General features: G+C 43.8%; 1 protein-coding gene across 3 annotated transcripts in view; it reads left to right on the forward strand.

Annotated features, from left to right (window-relative positions):
* LOC116973008 (CSC1-like protein 2) overlaps window positions 1-24598 on the forward strand; it is a 72656-nt gene that overhangs the window by 482 nt on the left and 47576 nt on the right. For 2 of the 3 annotated variants that reach the window (XM_033020636.1, XM_033020637.1), the window contains exon 2: window positions 22674-22924. In XM_033020636.1, the coding sequence (XP_032876527.1) occupies window positions 22712-22924 (213 nt within the window). In that variant the 5' untranslated portion in view covers window positions 22674-22711. Of the gene's footprint in view, window positions 1-164; window positions 278-22673; window positions 22925-24598 lie in introns of those variants that run through there. The other variant, XM_033020638.1, reaches the window with a different exon arrangement.

Consider the following 24598-nt stretch of genomic DNA (forward strand, 5'->3'; position numbering starts at 1 on the left):
CAGAGAACAATGTCTGTAGACAGTCTCTGATCGCTTCCCTCCCTCCCTCCCTCCCTCCCTTTCCACACAAACCTCTCCTGAACGCAAGGTGATGTGGAGATATCAAACTTCATAGGTTGACGTGTCGTTTTCCTGAAAACCAGGAAGGTCCATGAAAGAAAAAAACCCACAAATGAAGTCGCAGCCATGGAGCTGTACAGCACGAACATAGGCCCTTCAGCCCATCTGTTCCATTCCGGGCTAGCCCCATTTGGAGTCACAGAGCCGTAGCTTTAAGGTGAGAGGGGCAACGTTTAAAGGAGGTGTGCCGGGGCAGGTTGAGAGGGGCAAGATTAATGAGGGGAATAAACTAGATGAATGCACAGAATCTTTTAGGGGAATCAAGAACCAGAGGGCAAGGGTTTAAGGTGAAAGGGGAAAGATGTAATGGGAACCTAAGGGGCAACTTTTCCACGGTGGGTGTATGGAACGAGCTGCCAGAGGAGGTAGTGGAGGCAGGTTCTATAATAACATTTAAAAGACATATGGACAGGTACATGGATAGGAAAGGTTTAGGGCAATGGTTCCCAACCTGGGGGAAATTTACCCCCCAGGGGGTACATTTGTTGATTCAGAATTTGTACATCTTTTTTCTCATTGACTGATTGTGTTTGGTTCTGGTATACCGGTATCTGTTCATCATTAGTTATTCATAAATAAGTGAAATAACATTGTTATGCGCTATTAAAGTTGCCAGGGGCAAACGGGCCGAGAGAGTTTGGGAACCCGTGGTTTAGGGGGAATATGGGCCGAACGTGGGCAGGTGGCACTAATGCAGATGGGGCATCATTGATGTGTTGGGCTGAAGGGCCTTGTTTCCACTCTGTGTGACTCCATGAATAGGTTTTTACACAGAGAGTAGTCAGGAACGCGCTGCCAGGGGTGGTGGTGGAGGCTGATGTGATGGTGGTGTTTAAGCGGCTTTGAGATAGGTACATGGATATGCAGGGAATGGAGGGATACGTGTCATGTGCAGGCAGAGGTGAATAGTTTAACCCAGAATCATGTTCGGCACGGGTGTTGTGGGCTGAAGGGCCTGTTCATGTGCTGTGCTGTCAAGAGTGTTTTATTGTCATATGTCTCATAACGGAACAATGGCATTCTTACTTGTACCAGATTCATAGTGTTGGATAGCATAGCCTTACAGCCCACCTTGTCCAAGCTTGGCAGACTGGACTAGCCCCATAAGCCTGCATTTAGCTCATGTCTCTCTAAACCCTTCCTATCCATATATCTGTGCAAACGTCTTTTAAAAACCGTAATTGTATCAGCTTCTGCAGCTTTCTCTGGCAGCTCGTTCCACATCCGCACTACCCTCTGAAGTGAAAAAAAATGGCTCCTGAGGTCCCTCTTAAAACTCTCTCCTCTCACCTGCTGTCTATGTCCTCTAGTTTTAGAATCCTCTACCCTGGGGAAAAGACTGTGAGCGTTCACTTTATCCGTGCCTCTCCTGATCTTGTACACCTCAATACGCTCACCCCTCAGCCTCCTACGCTCCAAAGTAAAAAGTCCCAGCCTATCCAACCTCTCCCTACAATTCAAGCCGGCAAGCCCAGGTAACATCCTGGAGAACCTCTACTGCATCCTTTCCAACTTAATGACATCATCTCATTAATGGTCGCCAGGTCATTTCCTGCAGATTCTTTAACAAAAACACAGTGAGGTGTTTTTAGGTTTTAACTTTCTATTTAATTTGGGAGTTTCTGCAGCCAATTTGGTCCCATAAACCTAATCTTTACACCATAAAACATAGGTAGAACAATGCAGCACAGGAACAGGCCCTTCAGCCCACAATGTCAATCAGACCCCAAGTTAGACGAATCTGCACTTAGTCATAGAGCGATACAGTGTGGAAACAGGCCCTTTGGCCCATCTCGCCCACACCGGCCAACATATCCCAGCTACACTACCTGTGTTTGGTCCATATCCCACCAAGCAGGAACTATACATCAGGAGGTGCAACTCCAGAGCCAACAAGATCATGGGGGACCCCTTCCACCCCAGCAACGGACTGTTCCAGCTGCTACGGTCAGGCAAACGCCTCCGCTGTCTTGCTGTGAAAACGGAGAGGTTGAGAAGGAGTTTCTTCCCAGAGGCCATTAGGACTGTAAACTCCTATCTCACCAGGGACTAACTTTGCTGAACTTTGTGTGGTGTCTTTTTAAAATTGCTGTTTTTCTTTTTTTTTTCTCCCACAAATATGTAATATGTGATTTTTTGATTCTGTTCCATTCTGTTTTGTAGTTTTTTTGCACAATTCGCGAGCATGGCCACTTTTCATTTCACTCTCGCATGTGTATGTGACGAATAGACTTGACTTGATTTGACTTGTCCTATCCATGTACCTGTCCAACTGTTTCTTAAACAATGGGATAGTCCCAACCTCAACTACCTCCTCTGGCAGCTTGTTCCATACACCCACCACCACTCTTTGTGTGAAAAAGTTTCCCCTCAAATCCCTTTTAAATCTTTTCCCCTTCACCTTAAACCTATGTCCTCTGGTCCTCAATTCACCTACTCTGGGCAAGAGACTGTGTGCATCTACCCGATCTATTCCTCTCATGATTTTATACTCCTCTATAAGATCACCCTTCATCCTCCTGCGCTCCAAGGAATACTCAACCTCTCCCTATAGCTCACACCCTCTAGTCCTGGCAACATCCTCGTAAATATTCTCTGTACCCTTTCCAGCTTGACAACATCTTTCCTATAACATGGTGCCCAGAACTGAACACACTGATCCATGATACATATCCCTGCATTCCCTGCATATCCACAGGGACATTGATTATTTGCAGGCAGACAAGATTTGGTTTAGTTTAGAGATACAGCTCGGAAACAGGCCCTTCGGCCCACCGGGGCCGTGCCGACCAGCGACCCCCACATATTAACACTATCCTACCCACACTAGGGACAATTTTTATATTTACCAAGTCAATTAACCTACATACTGTACATGTACGTCTTTGGGGTTATCATCAAGTTCGTAAGCGATAGGAGCAGCATGAGGCCATTCGGCCCATCAAGCCTACTCCACCATTCAATCACGGCTGATCTATCTCTCCCCCTTAACCCCATTCTCTTGCCCTCTCCTCTTAACCCATGGCACCCGTGCTAATCAATGCTCAGCACAGACATTGTGGGCCGAAGGGCCTGCTCTGTGCTGTACTGTTTTATGTTCCATGTTCGATGACATTGATGGGGACTGGAGGTGGAGAGACTGTGTAGGCTGGGATTGTTTTCTCTGGAGAGCAGGAGGCTGTGGAGTGAGTTCTAAAATCATGAGGGGAATAGATAAGGTGGATGGTCAGACATTTTCCCAGTGAGGGAAGTCTTACACATACGGTGGGACGGGGAAAGATTTAAAAGTGAACCTGTAGGGAAAGCTATTCACACAGAGATTGATGCATATGTGGAACGAACTGCCAGAGAAAATATGATTGATATTGGTTAATTATTGTCACGTGCTCTGGGATATAATGAGAAGCTTTGATTGTGTGCTATCCAGTCAAAACATACTCTGTATATATGAGTATAATCACATCATACACATAGAGGGAGTGCAGAGAAGGTTCACCAGACTGATTCCTGAGATGTCAGGACTGTCTTATGAAGAAAGACTGGATAGACTTGGTTTATACTCTCTAGAATTTAGGAGATTGAGAGGGGATCTTATAGAAACTTACAAAATTCTTAAGGGGTTGGACAGGCTAGATGCAGGAAGATTGCTCCCGATGTTGGGGAAGTCCAGGACAAGGGGTCACAGCTTAAGGATAAGGGGGAAATCCTTTAAAACCGAGATGAGAAGAACTTTTTTCACACAGAGAGTGGTGAATCTCTGGAACTCCCTGCCACAGAGGGTAGTCGAGGCCAGTTCATTGGCTATATTTAAGAGGGAGTTAGATGTGGCCCTTGTGGCTAAGGGGATCAGAGGGTATGGAGAGAAGGCAGGTACGGGATACTGAGTTGGATGATCAGCCATGATCATATTGAATGGCGGTGCAGGCTCGAAGGGCCGAATGGCCTACTCCTGCACCTAATTTCTATGTTTCTATGTTTCTATACAACAGGAATTGAATTGAATCGAAGGTAGACAAAAATGCTGGAGAAACTCAGCGGGTGCAGCAGCATCTATGGAGCGAAGGAAATAGGCAACGTTTCAGGCCGAAACCCTTCTTCATTGAATTGAATTGAATACTTTATTATTACAGGTGACAAGTCACAGTAAAATTCTTTGCTCGCATACTTTGCCAAGGTATACAAATAGTCGCCCATAAAGGGCGTTTAAAAAGTTACGTCTCCCCCCGTGCTAGTTCCCCCTTTGTTCTCCACCCCCCACCCCCCACCCACCTCCCTCACAGTGACCACCCCCCACCCCCCACCCACCTCCCTCACGGTGGTCCCCCCCCCACGCCGGGTCCTTCGTAGTGCAGAGAAAAATCCCAGAATGCAGAATATAGTGTTAGAGCGTTACAGTGTTACAGTGTTACGGAGAAGATTGGTTTAGTTTTAGAGATACAGCACGGAAGCAGGCCCTTCGGCCCACCGACCAGCTATCCCCGTACACTAGCACTATCCTACACACATAGAAACATAGAAACATAGACAATAGGCGCAGGAGGAGGCCATTCGGCCCTTCGAACCAGCACCGCTATTCATTGTGATCATGGCTGATCGTCCACAATCAATAACCCGTGCCTGCCTTCTCCCCATATCCCTTGATTCCACTAGCTCCTAGAGCTCTAATAGAAACATAGAAAATAGGTGCAGGAGGAGGCCATTCGGCCACACTAGGGATGATTTACAATTTCACCAAAGCCAATTAACCTACAAACCCGTACGTCTTTGGAGTGTGGGAGGAAACCGGAGCACCCGGAGCAAACAGGGAGAACGTACAAACTCCGTACAGACATCACCCATAGTTCGGATGGAACGTGGTTCTCTGGCACTGTGAGGCAGCAACTCTACCGTTGCACCACTGTGCCGCACATGTGGGTGGAGGTGGCTATAATTACAGTGTTTAAAGGACATTTGGACCGGTACACAGATAGGAAAGGTTTGGATGGATATGGGCCTAACGTGGGCAGGTGGGAATAGTATAGATGGGGCATCGTGGAGGAATTGGGCCAAAGGGCCTGTTTCCATGCTGTATGACTCCTGACGGGTTTGATCCTGCTGTCTGTACGGAGTTTGTACGTTGTCCCTGTGACCTGCGTGGGTTTTCTCCGGTTTCCTCCCACACTCCAAAGACGTACAGGCTTGTGGCCTAATTGGCTTGGTAGAATTGTTAATGGTCCCGAGTGTGTGTGGGATAGTCTTGGTGTATGGCGATCGCAACTCGGTGGGCCGAAGGGCCTGTTTCTGCGCTGTATCTCTAAACTAAACTAAACCTCCCTGTGACTATAATGCTCTTACACTATTTCTCTATACACTACCTGCTGTACTTGTGTATGGTTCGATTGTAGTACTCGTGTGATGTGATTTGACTGGATAGCACACAAACAAAGCTTCTCATTATATCTCAGTACACGTGATATCAATCACACTTTCTCTGACAGCTTGTTCCACATACCCATCTTTCTCTTGTGTGAATAACATCCCCCTCGGGTTCTCTTTTAAATGACGAGGGAATGAATCATACTAAAATTATGCCATTCATTGTAGAACAATGAAAGTGATAGATAGAGTGGATGTGGAAAGGGTGGGAGAGTCTAGGGCCAGAGGACATAGCCTCAGAATTAAAGGGCGTTCTTTTAGAAAGGAGGTGAGGAGGAACTTCTTTAGTCAGAGGCTGGTGAATCCGTGGAACTCGTTGCCGCAGAGAGCTGTGGAGGCCACGTCAGGTGGAGATAGACAAATTCTTGATTACAATTGGATTAGGAGGCAGAGATCAGCCATGATTGAATGGCGGAGTGGACTCGATGGGCCGAATGGCCTAATTCTACTCCTGTAACTTGTGAATTTGTGAGTTGGCAGAGTAGGTGGCAGGGTCTGGTTAGTTGACATGGAGCATTGATGTGATGGAACAGCCTGCGGAACACACAGCAGAGGCTCACCCTGAGACAGTGGGAAGTCCCAGAGCTGTGGTTAAAGAGATTAAAGATAGCATCACGCTTGATGACAAAGCAGGTAACTGCCAAAAGATGGGCAACAGATTACATCAACAAACTGTGAAGAACAACCAGGAAGGAGATGGATAAAATTATCTAGGAATGTAAAAACTGGTCGGATGATTTTCTGTAGCTTTTCTAAAAATAAGATGGTTGACAAAGTCGCGTTGAAAGGGAGCCTGGGGAATGAATGACGTGTAGTTAGGAAATAGAACATGGTGCAGTACGGTGCAGGAAGGAGCTGCAGATGCTGGGTTACACCGAAGATAGTCACACAATGCTGGAGTGACTCAGTGGGACAGGCAGCGTCTCTGGAGAGAAGGAATGGATGCACTGTAACACAGTAGGACACAGGAATAGGCCCTTTGACCCACTGTGCCTGTGTTGTATATGATGCCAACACTTAAGGGCCTGTCCCACGAGCATGCGCCTGCATGTGGCAAGCGTGCCCTAAAGGGCCTGTCCCACGAGCATGCGACTCCATGCGGCAAGCGCGACCTAACGTGGTCGTTTGAGCCGTACGGCCTCACGGGGCCGGTCCCACTTCGATCGCCGGAGCCGTATGGAGTTGGGTCCCGACATCGCGCAGGGCTCCGAAAAACCGACCGTGTTCAAAAATTCCGCGCGGCAACGGCCTGCCGGCCCGCAACCGCCTCGACGCCGTACGCACCGCCTCGAACTTCATGTCATTCACTCGACCTCCGCACGGCCCCCGCTTCTGGTTTGGTCGCGCTTGCCGCATGCAGGCGCATGCTGGTGGGACCGGCCCTTTAGGTCGCACTTGCCGCATGGAGGCACATGCTGGTGGGACAGGCCCTTAACTCTCCTCTGCCTGCACATAATCCATACCCTGCATATCCAAGTGCTTATCCAAACGGCTGATGGGCCTGACCCCCTTAGGCGATATTTTAGGTGACGACAGGCGACTAGGCCTGTATGGTCGTGAGTAGTCTCCTCTGTCACCCAAAGACTCATAGCGTCTTTCTGGTCGCCACTAGGTTTTGAAATGTTCAAACATTTTCGGCGACTGTGGGCTTGACGCCAATGAGCGTAGCTTGACTCTCCTAACGTAGGTGCTGTCGTAGGTTGTTTCCAGGATGACGTAGGTTGTCGCTGGTGCTGACTTCAGTTTTTTGTTGTTAAAGTATGATCAAATTGTAGGGGGGTCAAGTCGCCAGTTTTTCGGCGACCTACTACGACTATGACAGTCGCCTAAGAATAGCCTAAGTGGAACAGGCCCTTTGTAAAAAACTTGCCCTGATAAATTTTGCTCCACTCATTTTAAAATTCTGCCCATTGGTATTTGACATTTCCACCCTGGCAAAATGGTTCTGACTGTCTACCCTATTCATGCCCCTCATCATTTTATACACTTCTATCGGGTCTCATTTCAACCTCCGACGCTCCAGAGAAAACAATCCAGGTTTGTCCAACCTCTCCTTATAGTTCATACTGCCTAATCCAGTCATCATTCTGGTCAAACCTCCTCTGCACCCTTTCCAAAGCCTCCACATCCTTCTTGGAATGGGGCGACCAAAACTGCACGCAGTACTCTAAATGCAGCCGACCCAAAATCCTATTAAGCTGTAACTTCTACTTGGCAACCGAACCTCCAAAACCAAGCATACCAGAAGCCTTCCTTACTACTCAACCCAACTTTTGTTGCCACTTTCACGGACCCATTTACTTGATGGCAAATACATGAATGTAAATCTATGTCAAAAGACAATAGGCAATGGGTTCAGGAGTAGGCCACTCGGCCCTTCGAGCCAGCACCGCCATTCACTGTGATCATCCACAATCAGTAAAAGTATCCGTTCCTGCCTTCTCCCCATATCCCCTGACTCTACTATCTTTAAGAGCTCTATCTAACGCTCTCTTGAAAGCATCCAGAGTATTGGCCTCCACTGCCTTCTGAGGCAGAGAATTCCACAGATTCACAACTCCCTGGGTGAAAAGGTTTTTCCTCAGACACAAGAACTGTAGATGCTGGAGCCTTGTGCCAATCGCAAATTGCTGGATTAACTCAGCGGGCCAAGCAGCATCTCTGGAGATACGTCTATCTTCAGTGTAAACGTGCATCTGCAGTTCCTTCCTGCATATCTCTGGAGAAGATGGAGGGGGGGGGGGGGGGGGTGCGAGGAGAAAGCTGAGAAAAGATGTGGGGATGGGACGAGACCTGGAATGTGTTTGCAGAGCAGAAGAGCAGCCAGAATCTCCTGAAGGTCACAAGACGTTGCCTATCGATGTCCCTCCAAAGTCACCTCTCCACATCCTCCTGAGATGTTGCCTGACCTGCTGAGGTACTCCAGCACTTTGTGTTTTGCTCAAGATTCCAGCATCTGCTCATAGGTTCATAGATGATAGGAGTAGAATTCGGCCATTCGGCCCATCAAGTCTCCTCCACCATTCAATCATGGCTGATCTATCTTTCCCTCCTAACCCCATTCTCCTGCCTTCTCCCCATAACCTCTGACACCCGCACTAATCACGAATCTACCTATCTCTGCCTTAAATATATCAACTAACTTGCCCTCCACAGCCTTCTATGGCAAAGAATTCCACAGATTCACCACCCTCTGACTAAAGAAATTCCTGCTCATCTTCCTGAAGGAACGTCCTTTAATTCTGAGGCTATGACCTCTAGTCCTAGACACTCCCACTAGTGGAAACATCATCTCCACACCCACTCTATCCAAGCCTTTCGCAGTTCCTTGTGCAGGGCTGCCGACTGTTGCGCATTGAGCGTGAGACTCACGCATTTCGCACAATTCTCACGCTCTCACACTGATCACAGAATTTCTCACGCTCAAAAAATAAAAAATAAAAAAAAACCCAAAGAAAGTCACGAACAATTCAATTTGCCCAAGGCTTCCAGATCTCCCCCACACTCACCAATGAGAATAGTTTTCTGTCGGCGGGTTTCCCCGTAAAGAACGAGCAATTTGATTAGCTTAAGCTCATCGCACACTATTAATATGCATAAGCTTGACCTTCCGCAGGAACGTGATGAGGATGCTGCTTTACAGCTTGCAACTTCAACAGTTTTGCTTCCATTCCACCAGAAAAGTAAGATGCAAATATATTCTTGATATCACCGGCCACATTACGTGTGGCCATACATAAGGGCCATGCTGATTTTTGCGTGTAGTGGAAATGTAATTCACAAACTGGTCTGGGCTCAACTGGGCTGAGCCACTCCAGAATCAGTGTCCCTTTGTGTATTAATCAGTTCCTTCTTTCTACATTTAAAAAAAAAAAAAATATTTTTTATTTATTAGAAGTAGACATATTATAAAATGTAGTTACATATTATAGTAAAAAAGACTTTTCATATACATCAGTCATACATTATTAAAATTTTCCATGATCAATTACTTCTGCTTCTAGTGTTTTTATTTTTTATAGAAAGAGGGAGAAAGAGAGGGTAGAAAGTTACAAATAAAAAAGAAAAAAAAACAACAAAAAAAAACACAACAGAAAAACACCAGAAAAACAAGGGAGGTGGAATGGGTTACCTGTAATACGTCAATGGAGATAGGTTCGTAGATTATAAAGTATAGCTTTTCATCTGGTCCTGAGTTCAAGTTTCAGTTGGGTCCTCGTGCTGTGCCAATCTATCCCTTCAGATAGTTAATGAATGGAGCCCAAATTTTATGGAAAAGATCTTGTTTGTCCATTAAGACAAGTCTAATTCTTTCTAAGTATAGGGTCTCCGACATTTCCGTAATCCACATTTTAATTGTGGGGGTTGTAGGGCCTTTCCAAAATTTTAATATTAATTTTTTCCCGGTTATTATACTGTAGTTGAGGAAATTTCTTTGGTTTGTTGTGAGTGTTAAGCTTTGTTCTGATATTCCAAGTATTATTAATTTTGTGTCTGGGTCCAGTTTTGTATTAATAACTTCTGAAGTTATTTCAAAAATATCAGTCCAGAATTGTTTAAGTTTTATACAGTTTGCAAACGTATGTGCTAAATTAGCCTCTAGATGTAAACATTTATCACAAATAGGAGAGATTTGTGGGAAGATTCTATTTAGTTTTATTTTAGTGTAGTCTATGTAAGACCTTGAATTGTATTAAAGTATGTCTGGCATTTAATGAACATTGATGTATTTGTTGTAAACTTTCGTCCCACATATCTTTCGTGATAGGGTGACCTATTTCATTTTCCCATTTGTATCTATATGGTTCGGTCGGTGGTACCTCGTTGTTTAGTAGGGTGTTATAAATATAAGCTATTAGTTTTTCAGTATTAGGATGCTTGTTCAAACATTCATCAAGAATTTCTGATTCCCTACTCCTGTAGACGTGTATTAGATTTAACATAATCTCTAATTTGTAGATATCTGAAGAAATTATTTGAGTGCAGTCCATAATTCTGTTGTAACTCTTGAAATGAAAGAAAAGTACCTTTCCCATAAAGATGTCCTATATTTTTGATTCCATAATTTTTCCATTGTGTGAAACCTTTGTCCATAAAGGATGATTTGAATAAAGGATTATTTACAATGGGAAGGCAGAGTGGTATATTATTCAATTTTAAATCTTTTTTTATTTGTTTCCAAATTCGTATTCCACTATGTATTATGGGGTTTTCTTTATAGGTTTTTTTGTGCAGTTTTGTGGGGGCAAATATGATCGGTCCAATTTCAAAAGGTAGACAGTCTTCCTTTTCCATCATTAGCCAATCTGGTTGTTGATCCATTTCTTCCAGCCAGAAATTCATGTTTTTAATATGGACTGCCCAAAAATAAAATAAGAAATTTGGCAAAGCCAAACCTCCATTTATCTTTGACTTACATAAATGTTTTTTACTTATTCTATGATTCTTATAATCCCAGACAAAACTTGTAACGATGGAGTTGACTTTTTTGAAAAATGTTTTTGGGATATATATCGGAATTAATTGAAGTAGGTACAGCAGTTGCGGTACAAAAATCATTTTTATAGCATTAATTCTCCCAAGCATAGAAATGGGGAGTGTTTTCCAGTATTGAATATTCTTATGTAGTTTATTCAGTAAGGGTGGGAAATGTAGTTTAAATAAAGAGGTATATGTCTTAGTTACATAGATTCCTAAGTATTTAAATTTATCTTTAACTATTTTAAAAGGGGATTGTTGTATTGTATGTAAATTGAATTTTGTTATTGGCATGATTTCGCTTTTATTCCAATTAATTCTATATCCCGAAAACTGACCAAATTGAGTTATTAGATTTAATAGGTTTGGAATACTAGTTTCTAATTTTGTAATATATATTAGTACATCATCTGCATATAAGAAGATTTTATTCCTTGTGTCTCTAGTATTGTATCCAAATATTCCTGGATGGTTTCTAATGCTTTCTGCTAGGGGTTCGATTGCAAGAGCAAATAATAGTGGGGATAGTGAGCATCCTTGTCTACAGCCTCTAGAGAGATTAAATTTAGTTGATAACATTTTGTTTGTTAATATTCTAGCTGTTGGATTAGAATATAACAATTTAACCCATGTACAGTACTTCTCTCCTAGTTGAAATTTTTCCATCACCGAAAATAAATATGGCCATTCTACCTGGTCAAATGCTTTTTCAGCATCTAACGAGATAATTGCTAGCTCTGCGTTAGGGATTCTATTGGAGTATATAATATTAAATAATCTTCTCAGATTAAAAAATGAATACCATTTGGGGATAAACCGTGTTTGGTCGGGATGTATTAATTTGCTGATCACTAAGCTCAATCTATTAGATAGAATTTTAGTTAATATTTTCTGATCAGTATTTAAGAGGGCTATAGCTCTGTATGAACCTGGGTCTTCAAGATCCTTGTCCGTTTTTGGTATGAGTATGATTGTAGATTCATTTAGAGTTTCTGGGAACTCCAGAATCAGCGTCCCTTTGTGTATTAATCAGTTCCTTCTTTCTACATTTTGACTTCTCTATTTTTGTAGCCATAACTTATGCAAACTTCTGGCAGAATTCAGTGGAAGTTTGCTTAGATTGAGAGGGACATTAACCTTCACACATTCAGTGATCAGCTCCAGTGCATCAAAAGAAACTTGGTCATTAGTCCAGTGGTTACATTTTTCAAGATTTACTTTGTACAGTGCTGGAGGATGTCACATAATCCAGTAAATATTGAGCCAGAGTGTAGCCAGTATTTGCTCTGTGAGGATGTGGACCAGATGGAAGTGAATCTTTTTTTTTTTCAGTTTATTAATTCCCAGAAGAAGTGAACCAGCAGCAGAACTTATTTGGTGTTGTCAAAGCTGCCTTAAACGACGTAACTTCAGTAATTGGGTTCTTACAGAGCTATATCACTTCTAAATACGGATCAGAAAATCTTAGCAAAGATTCTAGCTAGAAGACTGAATAATTATATTAACAAATTGGTAAACCCGGATCAAACGGGATTTATACCCAAGAGACAATCATTTAATAATTTGAGAATGCTTTTCAATATAATGTACTCTCACAAAGAGGACATTGAAGATATTTCAGTCGTTACGCTGGATGCAGAGAAGGCATTTGACCATGTAGAATGGCAGTATTTATATAAGGTACTCCAAAAATTTAATATGGGAGAGAATTTTATTAGATGGGTTAAACTACTTTATGATAAACCTACGGCAAGAATATTAACTAATAATATGTTATCTCCAAAATTTTATTTAACAAGGTTGTGCCTTATCACCATTGCTATTTGCCCTTATGATAGAACCGCTGGCTGAAAGGATTAGAAATCATCCGAATATTCACGGATATAATACTAAGGACTCAAAGAATAAAATTTCATTATATGCTGATGATATTCTTTTATATATTACTAATACACAAATGAGTATCCCCACCTTATTAACACTAATTGAGGAATTTGGTTCTTTTTCAAATATAGAATAAATTGGAATAAAAGCGAAATTATGTCTTTAAAACCACAGGATGCGAGACACTTATTAAAATTCCCTTTCAAAATTGCAACAGAAAAATTCAAGTATTTGGGTATTCAAATTACGAGAAGACACAAATCATTATTTAGTGCCAATTTTATGCCACTATTAAATAAACTGAATGTTATGATTAAATTTTGGAAAACGCTCCCGCTCTCATTGATAGGTAGAATTAACGCTATAAAAATGACTTTCTTACCACAATTAATATATTTGTTTCAAGCGATCCCAATATATATTCCAAAATATTTTTTCAAAAAACTAGATTCTAATATCACTAATTTTATATGGGATTATAGAGCACACAGAATTCAACGAAAGCATTTGTGTAAACATAAGGAAGTTGGGGGTTTATCACTACCTAACTTTACGTATTACTACTGGGCAGTGCATATTAAGAACATAATGTACTGGTTGGATAGTTCCACTCACCAGTCGGAGTGGATAAGAATGGAGAAAGAGGAGTGTTTCCCGTACGATATAGGAACAATCTTGTTCTCACCGATAAAATTGAATAGTATAATATATAAGAAGAACCCAATTATTCACAATACAATAAGAATTTGGAAACAAATATAATTATCCTTGAAATTAAATAATCTATCAGTACTAACCCCAATATTGAACAATCCTGCATTCAAACCATCTCTTATCGACAAAACATATAAACAATGGGATAGACTGGGGATTAGGAAAGTAGGAGATATGTATGAATTGGGCAAATTGTTATCATTTCAACAATTAAAATCAAAATTTAAACTGAATGATAATCAATATTTTAAATATATACAGATATGTGACTTTATGAAGAAATATATACATAGATTTCAAACTATATTTTTAGACCCTTTAGAAGAAGCAATTAATATTAAGGCTGATTCACAAAAACTAATATCATATTTTTACAATAGTATATTAAATAGAGAATTACCCTCAACAGAGGCACCACGAGAAGATTGGGAACATGAACTAATGATAAAGATCCCGAAAGATAGATGGGAAAAGTATCTGATGAACACACATAATTGTTCCATTAATGCAAGACATAATTTAATTCAATTTAAATTATAACATAGACTATATTATTCAAAAACGAGGTTGAATAAATTCTACCCAAACGTCTCTCCCAGATGCGATAAATGTTTGTTTCAAAACGCCAATATAACACATTCATTTGTAGGATGTACAAAGTTGAATAAATTTTGGAGCGATATATTTGATATATTCACAAAGCTCTTCAAGTCAAGAATAGAACCTAATAGGGAATGGATTATATTTGGAATAATAGTAGAAGATATCAATTTAAACAAAGACCAAAAAGTGTTCTTTAATTATGGGTTAATAATTGGAAAGAAATTGATACTTAAATTTTGGAAAAATACAGCTATACCAACTGTTAAAATGTGGATTAGGAATATGATGGACATAGCACGCCTTGAAGAACTGAGACTCCGACTAATAGACAAATATGACCAATTCTTAAGGAGTTGGTCTCCTTTCATCGACTTTTTGGAATCATGTGATGCAGCGGTACCATAAGGATTGCTGATTTCAGGTCAGGTCGTGGATAGATCTACATCTCCGAACAAAGACTTGAAAATTTCTTTTTTAAGGGTCTTTTTCTCCTATTTCTACTCTCTATTTTTTTCTTTTCCTATATACACACTTCACGTTTTTCTATTTTCTACTATCTATTCTTCCTCTTTTTCTTCTCTCTATTTTTTCTGTTTTATTTTTACTTCCTTTTCAAAAACATAAAACTAGAGGTTGTACATAGAATGGATTATGGTATGACATAGTTGGCACCTAAAATTAGGTATCACTGTACTGTTTTGTACTGTATTAACTTCTAATAAAATAAACAAAAAAACCCAAAAAAACTTCAGTAATTGTTGCAGCAATACCAGGCTTATGCCCCGTGTCCCACTTAGGAAACCGGAACGGAAACCTCTGGAGACTTTGCGCCCCACCCAAGGTTACCATGCGGTTCCTGGAGGTTCCGGCGATTACTACTGGGCAGTGCATATTAAGAACATAATGTACTGGTTGGATAGTTCCACTCACCAGTCGGAGTGGATAAGAATGGAGAAAGAGGAGTGTTTCCCGTACGATATAGGAACAATCTTGTTCTCACCGATAAAATTGAATAGTATAATATATAAGAAGAACCCAATTATTCACAATACAATAAGAATTTGGAAACAAATATAATTATCCTTGAAATTAAATAATCTATCAGTACTAACCCCAATATTGAACAATCCTGCATTCAAACCATCTCTTATCGACAAAACATATAAATAATGGGATAGACTGGGGATTAGGAAAGTAGGAGATATGTATGAATTGGGCAAATTGTTATCATTTCAACAATTAAAATCAAAATTTAAACTGAATGATAATCAATATTTTAAATATATACAGATATGTGACTTTATGAAGAAATATATACATAGATTTCAAACTATATTTCTAGACCCTTTAGAAGAAGCAATGAATTTTAAGGCTGATTCACAAAAACTAATATCATATTTTTATAATAGTATATTAAATAGAGAATTACCCTCAACAGAGGCACTAAGAGAAGATTGGGAAAATGAACTAATGATAAAGATCCCGAAAGATAGATGGGAAAAGTATCTGATGAACACACATAATCGGTCATTTTTTAGTCGAAGCTGGTTGCGATGCTAGTTGAAGGTAGTTGCCGGAGGTTGCAGGTAGTGGAAGGCCTTACCTGCAACCACCTGCAACCTCCGGCAACCACCTGCAACTAGCATCGCAACCGGCTTCGACTAAAAAAATTACCGATTTTTAAAACGGCAACCTATTTTTAGTCTCGGCCGGTTTTGAATTTTTTGAAATAAATGCCGGAACATAGAAGAAGCGGAAACCACTTACGACCATTAGGGAGACTGACAAAAACCTCCGTGAACCACCTGCAATCTCCGGGAACCGCACGGAAACCTTGGGCGGGGCGCAAAGTCTCCAGAGGTTTCCGTTCAGGTTTCCTAAGTGGGACAGGGGCATTAAGCAGCATCAGAGGCTATGTGTGTTGCATTTAGTATTTATTGCTGTTGTCCTGATGGAACATAGAACACAGGGAAATACTCTCCCCCTCTCCTGAAAAGAAGAATGAAAAGAAAAATGGGCGCCACGGTGGTGCAGCGGTAGAGTTGCTGCCTCACAGCGCCAGAGACCCGGGTTCCATCCTGACTACGGATGCTATCTGTACGGAGTATGTACGTTCTCCCTGTTTTCTCCCACACCCCAAAGACGTGCAGATTTGTAGGTTAATTGGCTTTGGTAAACATTGTCCCCAGTGTGTAGTATAGCACTAGTGTACGGGATGTTTCTCTCCCATCTTCAACACCCAGCCTCTCTCGTTGTTCTTTTCACTCTGCTCTGACCAAAAGTCTCATCTTAAAGCACACAAAACTCTGGAGTAAGTTGGGTCAGACAGTGTCCCTGGAGAACATGGATATGTCATGTCTCAGGCCGGGACCCTTCATCAGTCTGAAGAAGGGTCCACACCTGAAATGTCACCTATCCATGTTCTCCAGGGATACTGCCTGACCCACTGAGTTACGCCAGAGCCTTGTGTGCTGTCTTGTAAACTAGCATCTGCAGTTCCTGGTTTCTACATGCTGTACATCTTTTGTTCCTGTCTTAACTTCAAGGTAAAGTCACCAGTGCAGTTAGACAGAGTGCTGCCTGACCCGCTAAGTTACTCCAGAAATGTGTTTCCTTTTGTGGATACCTTCTCTTTGTTCTTCTCTTTCTCTTTGGTCAGCAAGTTTGTATGTCATAGAGTCATAGAGTTTTGCAGCGGAAACAGGCCCTTCAGCCCAACTTGCCCACACCGGCCAACATGTCCCATCTACACTAGTTCCACCTGCCTGCATTTGGCCTATATTCCTCTACACCTGTACTTATCTCACTGTTTCCCATGTGCTGCACCTGTTGATCAGAGCCTGGCTCTACTGTGGAATGTAATTAGGAATGTAATTTAGCCTAACCTTATTCATACCTAATCCAATTTAAAGCATAAATGTTGCATTCAAGTTTAGTCAGGATGTGTTCTATGGTACAGTTTGTCAGGAGTATTCGGTTTGCCATGTTTGTCATATCATATCATATAACTATTAAATGTGTGTGTGGGGGTGTGTGTGTGGTGTGTGTTAGATAGATATTCGGTGTAGATTCACCTCGTCATTTCAAAAATCCCATCATCTGAAAAATTTCCCGAGTTTTTGACTTACTGTTTTCCACGAGTGATGTCACCACCTTCCCCCCCCCCCCCCCCCCCCCCCCTCTCGGTTCTTCAAAAGCCGCAGAAACAACGAGCAAGTGGGCTCTGTTCTGCAAATCCCGACGGCTTCCGACGGTGCTTCTGAGATTTTCCAGACGCTGAACACAAAATACGTTTCGGCTCGGGTATTTCAAGATAACCCGAGGGCCTCTGCAGTGCAGCGCCCAGCCCCGCCCACAGCCCAGTCGCTGAACACAAAGTACGCTCGTGCCTCGGCTTGGGTTTCCCGACAGAACCCGAGATAACCCGAGATATGGAAAAGCAATGGCAGGAATTTCTGGGCATAATCCGGGAGACGCAGGATCATTTCATTCCAAAAAGGAAGAAAGATTCTAAGGTGAGTAGGAGGCAACCGTGGCTGACAAGAGAAGTTAGGGATAAAATAAAACTAAAAGAAAAGATTTACAACACAGCAAAGAGTAGCCGGAAGCCAGAGGATTGGGAAACTTTCATAGGACAACAGAAGGAAACAAAATGGGCAATACGGGCTGAAAAGAAGTACGAGGGGAAGCTGGCCAGGAATATAAAGAAGGACAGTAAAAGCTTCTTTAGATATGTTAAGGGAAAAAGAATAGCAAAGTCAAATGTGGGTCCCTTGAAGGCAGACACGGGTGAAATTATTATGGGCAACAAGGAAATGGCAGAAGAGTGAATAGGTACTTCGGATCTGTCTTCACTAAGGAAGACACAAACAATCTCCCAGATGTACTGGGGGACAGAGAATCTAAGGGGGTGGTAGAACTGAAAGTAATTTTCATTAGGCGAGAAATAGTATTGGGTAGGCTAATGGGACTGAAGGATGATAAATCCCCTTGGGCCTGATGGCCTGCATCCCAGGGTCCTCAGGGAGGTGGCTCAAGAAATAGTGGACGCATTGGTGATCATTTTCCAATGTTCAATAGATTCAGGATCAGTTCCTGTGGATTGGAGGATAGCTAATGTTATCCCACTTTTCAAGAAAGGAGTGAGAGAGAAAATGGGGAATTACAGAACAGTTGGCCTGACTTCGGTGGTGGGAAAGATGCTGGAGTCAATTATTAAAGAGGTAATAATGGGGCATTTGGATAGCAGTAAAAGGATTAGTCCAAGTCAACATGGATTTATGAAAGGGAAATCATGCTTGACAATGTTGGCCTTCATAACAAGAGGATTTCAGTATAGGAGTAGAGAGGTTCTTCTGCAGTTGTATAGGGCTCTGGTGAGACCACATCTGGAGTATTGTGTACAGTTTTGGTCCTAATTTGAGGAAGAACATCCTTGTGATTGAGGCAGTGCAGCGTAGGTTCACGAGATTGATCCCTGGGATGGCGGGACTGTCATATGAGGAAAGATTGAAAAGACTAGGCTTGTATTCACTGGAGTTTAGGAAGATTAGGGGGGATCTTATAGATACATATAAAATTATAAAAGGACTGGTCAAGCTGGATGCAGGAAAAATGTTCCCAATGTGGGGCGAGTCCAGAACTAGGAGCCACAGCCATAGAATAAAGGGGAGGTCATTTAAGACTGAGGTGAGAATGGGGGAGAGAGGGGGGGAATGGGGCCCTTCTCTCTGCCCCCCGCTCCTTCTCTGCCTCCCCCTTTCTAGGGAGTGGTGAGTATTGGGGCCTATGGGTGAGTGGTGGAGTATTGTGCTCGAGAACCAGCCCTCCCCTGTGACGCCACGCCCCCCCCCCACCCCTCAATCTCTACCCCCTTCCCTGACCTCTCTACCCTTCTCCACCCCCCCCCCCCCCCCCTCTACCCGCGCCTGCACAGTTGGGGGCTATGCGTGAGTGGATAGGGCGGGGGTTGGGGGTATAAGGAGCGAATTAATAATATTAATATAATATCAAGGGGGGGGGGCTAGTGTGTGTGGTGGTGGGGGGGGGGGGGGGCTTGTGTGTGTGTGACGCCGAAGGCTGCCCCCCACCCCACCCCCCTGCAACCGCGCGTTGAGGTGACGGGACCCACCGGGTCCCCCTTGGTTTACTATCCCTCTAAACCTTTCCTATCCATGTGCCTGTCGAAATGTCTCTCAAATGTTGTTATAGTCCCTGCCTCAACTACCTCCTGTGGCAGCTCGTTCCATACACCCACCACTCTCTGGATGAAAACGTTGCCCCTCGGGTTCCTACTAAATCTTGCCCCTCTCATCTTCCATCCATGCTCTCTAGTTTTTGATTTCCCTGCCTACTCTGTGGGGGGAAAAAATGCATCCACCCTATCTATTCCCATCATGGTCTTATGACCTCTATGAGATCACTCTTCAGCTGCTTCTCTCCAGAGATGCTGCCTGACCCGCTGAGATACTCCAGCATTTTGTGTCGATCTTCGGGGGTAAACCAGCATCTGCAGTTGCTTCCCACACACTTGTGTTCTGCAATTTCAAGTACGGGTCGACCACTGTTTTTCTGGCACCCTTGGTTCTCGAGCCTTGCCAGATAATCCATTTTGCTGGACCGACAGTGGTCACATAATAATGATACAACAACACACCTCTGACCCACTCCTGTGTCTCTAAAGCACCATGGACTGCTTAAATAAAGAGACTTGCACAAGACAAATACTAAATGTAAGTTAAATGTACTTGTGCTTGACACCACGGCCTTCACTTGGTGGGCCTTGCTTAGAAGCCACAGCTAGGGTTAAATGTAAGCAAGATAAGCTAAGAATTTCACAAAACCAAGTGTTTAAGAAAGAACTGCAAATGCTGGTAAAAACTGCAGATGCTGGGAAACCAAGTGGTCACCACGACAACGCCAGATGTGGACAAAATAGCTCCTATCGGACAGAGGGACATGCAGCGCCACCTGTGGCCATCCAGGGAATTTTAAGTGCCCTCTCATCATTTTGGCCGGGTTAAAGGAGGTGTCGGATTATCAGTTGGAAAATCAGTGGTGGACTTATAATGCCTCCCTCCACTCCCTCTCTCTTCCCAACACCTTAGACTTGGGTCACGGGGACAATGTACAAACTACGTGCAGACGGCACCCGTGCTCAGGATTGAGCCTGGATCACTGGCACTGTGAGGCAGCAACTCTACCGCAGAGGATCCTGGAAGCAGCCGCAGAATCCTACGGCTTGCTTGGTCCATTCTACGTCCGAGTTGCCCTCTCTCCTGCTCCCCTGCCCCATGGCACTGTACACTTGTTCCTTTCCAAGTCTTCCTCCATGTCACTTTTCACTTCCTTCCTATCGAGCAGTTCCGCTCAATGTGGCAAAGAAAATGTCTCTGTCTCTCCCCTTCCTCTGTCAGATTCAACCGCCTGTTAACTCCCATCTCTCTCCGTTACTTCCAGACCCTCTTGAGAGAGAACACACTCATTCCATCAGTCTCCATCACTTCGAAGACCTCGGTTGGACTCCCCCTTTAGTCTCCTCTGCTTCACGGGAGGACAGCTCGGGATCTTTCCTGATTATTCCCGCAATCTCCACAAAAAGTCAGGAGTGACATGCACCAACAGAACAATGAGATTCTCACTTGTAGGTCATAAGATCATCAATGATAGGAGTAGAGTTAGGCCATTCGGCCCATCAAGTGTGCTCTGCCATTCAATCATGACTGATCTTTTTTTTTTCCCCCCCCATTCCCCATTCTCCTGCCTTCTTCCCATAATCCCTGAAGCTTGTACTAATCAATAATCTCCAGTTCCCTCCATAATGTTTGGGACAAAGACCCATCATTTATTTATTTGTCTCTGTACTCCACAATTTGAGATTTGTAATAGAAAAAAATCACATGTGGTTAAAGTGCACATTGTCAGATTTTAATAAAGGCCATTTTTATACATTTAATGAAGGCCATTTTTATACATTTTGGTTTCACCATGTAAAAATTACAGCAGTGTTTATAAATAGTCCCCCCCATGTCAGGGCACCATAATGTTTGGGACACAGCAATGTCATGTAAATGAAAGTAGTCATGTTTAGTATTTTGTTGCATATCCTTTGCATGCAATGACTGCTTGAAGTCTGCGATTCATGGACATCACCAGTTGCTGGGTGTCTTCTCTGGTGATGCTCTGCCAGGCCTGTATTGCAGCCATCTTTAGTTTATGCCTGTTTTGGGGGCTAGTCCCCTTCAGTTTTCACTTCAGCATATAAAATACATGCTCAATTGGGTTCAGATTGAGTGATTGACTTGGCCACTATAGAATTGACCATTTTTTAGCATAGTCCCTCCTGAGATGGGGTGGACTATATATAAACACTGCTGTAATTTCTACATGGTGAAACCAAAATGTATAAAAATGGCCTTTATTAAAATCTGACAATGTGCACTTTAACCACATGTGATATAGCAGTCAATATGTTCTCTGCTGTACACCTGTAGATGTTCAAGAGAGTATTCATCAAAATACAGCAGCTCCTCAGTCCTCTAAAGGAGTAGAGGCGTTGATGGGCTTGCTTTGTGATTGCATCAATGTGCTGGATCACGGCCAGGAGCTTGAAGTTGTTGATACTCTCCACCACCGACCTGTTGATGAAGACAGGTCCGTGGATCAGTGTCTTTGTCCCTTCTACAGTCAACAATATGCTCCTTGGTCTTGCTGATGTTGAGAGCAAGGTTGTCATTCTGACATTGTTCAATCAGGTTTCATAAGGAGTAGAATTAGGCCATTCGGCCCATCAATAATAATAATAATAATAATGGATGGGATTTATATAGCGCCTTTCTAATACTCAAGGCGCTTTACATCGCATTATTCATTCACTCCTCAGTCACACTCGGTGGTGGTAAGCTACTTCTGTAGCCACAGCTGCCCTGGGGCAGACTGACGGAAGCGTGGCTGCCAATCTGCGCCTACGGCCCCTCCGACCACCACCAATCACTCACACACATTCACACACAGGCAAAGGTGGGTGAAGTGTCTTGCCCAAGGACACAACGACAGTATGCACTCCAAGCGGGATTCGAACCGGCTACCTTCCGGTTGCCAGCCGAACACTTAGCCCATTGTGCCATCTGTCGTCCCAATACTCCGCCATTTAATCATGGCTGATCTATCTCTCCCGCCGAACCCCATTCTCCTGCCTTCTCCCCATAATTTCTGATACCCGTACTAATCAAGAATATCCACTGACTTGGCCTCCGCAGCCTTCTGTGGCAAATCATTCCACAGATTCACCACCCTCTGATGAAATGAATTTCTCCTAATCTCCTTCCTAAGAGAACGTCCTTTAATTCTGAGGCTGTGACCTCTGGTCCTGGACTCTCCCACTGGTGGAAACGTCTCCAAACTCTCAGTTGGTGGAAGGGGGCTGATGTCCTTGTTGTTCTTCCCTTCTTGTTGACCAGGTCCGCTGGGATTCAGCCATCAATGATCGGGCTGGAAGATGGCGTCGACCCCAGGCTTCAACGCCACGGTGCTCACCTCAGTCCCACCCTCCACGTTCGACAACACCGCCAACCCGCTCGCCGGCCAGGGGGAGGCGACCACGTTCAACGGCTCAGACTGCTTCAATCCGCTGGGAAAGCCAGTCGCGCATCTGCGGAATAGTTTCGGAGGCATCCCTACTGTCCTACTCATTTACTTCATCCTCTTCTGGGTAAGTGGTGGGCATTGCCAAGCGAGCCGGCCAGATGCAGCCCAGTCCATCGCACAGTCCCGCCTCCCCACCCCACGCTGCCTCATCAAGGCCATCAGCATAATCGAGGATGAGTCGCACCCTGGCCACTCCCTCTTCTCCCCTCTCCCATCAGGCAAGAGGTACACTCCAGATTCAGGGATGGTTGCTATGGGGCACCTGAACCATCCCACCACAGCCAGAGAGCAGAGCTGAACTACTATCTACCTCATTGGAAACCCTCAGACTATCTTTGATTGGACTTTCTTCCCTTAATCATGTATCTATACCCTGTAAATGGCTCGATTGTAATCATGTATTGTCTTCCTGCTGAGCGGTTAGCTCACAACTAAAGCTTCTCACGGTTCCTTGGTAAAGGTGACACTAAACTAAACTCGCACTGAAACTCAGCTGCAGAGAAAGAGCTGATAAGAAAAATGCAAGGGCCGCAAATGAGGTAGATTGGAAGATCAGGAATTCCCTGATGGTTGAGGAGAAACCTGATAGAGGTATATACAATTATGAGAGGCATGGATAGGGTAGACATTCAGAACCTTTTCCCCGGGATGGAGATTTCGAAAGACTGGAGGACAAACCTTGAAATTGAGAGGCGCAAAGTTTAAAGAGATGTGCGGGGGTGGGACTGATTGTATGATCGCCATTCAAAACCCCCACGTCACCTACCCACCTATCAGTCGCCAGGGTTTGTCTGGCCTGCCCCCCCCCCCCCCACCTCTCATCCAGCTTTCTCGCCCCCCCCCCCCCCCCCGCCTCCACCACTACAACTGGTCTGGATACGTGTTCCGACCAGAAACACCGTATGTCCACTTCCCACCACAGATGCTGCCTGACCCAGTGAGTCACTCCAGCACTTTATGTTTTGCTCCAAGATTTGGTTTTAGGCTTAGTGTTGATTATTGTCACGTGTACCGAGGTACGATGACAAACCTTGCTGTGCATGCTGTTCAATCAGATCAGATACTACGACACGTGACTACAATCAAATCCACCATGAGTACAAAGGGAGTCTGTGCCGAACATGATGCCAACACCAACTCACAGTGAAAACAATCCAAGGCTGAAGAGGGGTCCCGACCTGAAACGTCACCTATCCATGTTCTCCAGAGATGCCGCCTGGCCCGCTGAGTTACTCCAGCACTTCTGTCCTGGCATCACATCACTCCAGTCCTCAAACAACTTCACTGGCTTCCCATCTCCCACCGGATCACCTACAAAATCCTGGTCCTCACCTACAAAGCCCTCCACCATCTGGCCCCCCCATATCTCACTGACCTCCTCTCCCCCTACCAACCCTCACGGTCCCTCAGATCCACACCAGCCGGTCTCCTCTCCATCCACAAGTCCAACCTCCGCAGTTTTGGGGACAGAGCCTTCTCCAGGGCAGCTCCCAGGCTCTGGAACTCCCTCCCCCAACTGATCCGCAATTCCGTGTCCCTCACCATCTTCCAGTCCCGCCTCAAGACCCATCTCTTCACCTCTGCCTATCCTTAGCCCCACGTCCCCGTCCCTTTTCATCTGTGCATTAATTGCCTCATACTGTGTTTTGTATTGAATTCTGTCTTTACTTTGTGTACTAGTCATGTCTCTACTATTTATTTCATTCCGCTTACATGTTTTTCCTCTACATGCTCAATT

Source organism: Amblyraja radiata, chromosome 5 (genome assembly GCF_010909765.2).
Source record: "Amblyraja radiata isolate CabotCenter1 chromosome 5, sAmbRad1.1.pri, whole genome shotgun sequence".
Classification (NCBI taxonomy): Eukaryota; Metazoa; Chordata; class Chondrichthyes; order Rajiformes; family Rajidae; genus Amblyraja; species Amblyraja radiata.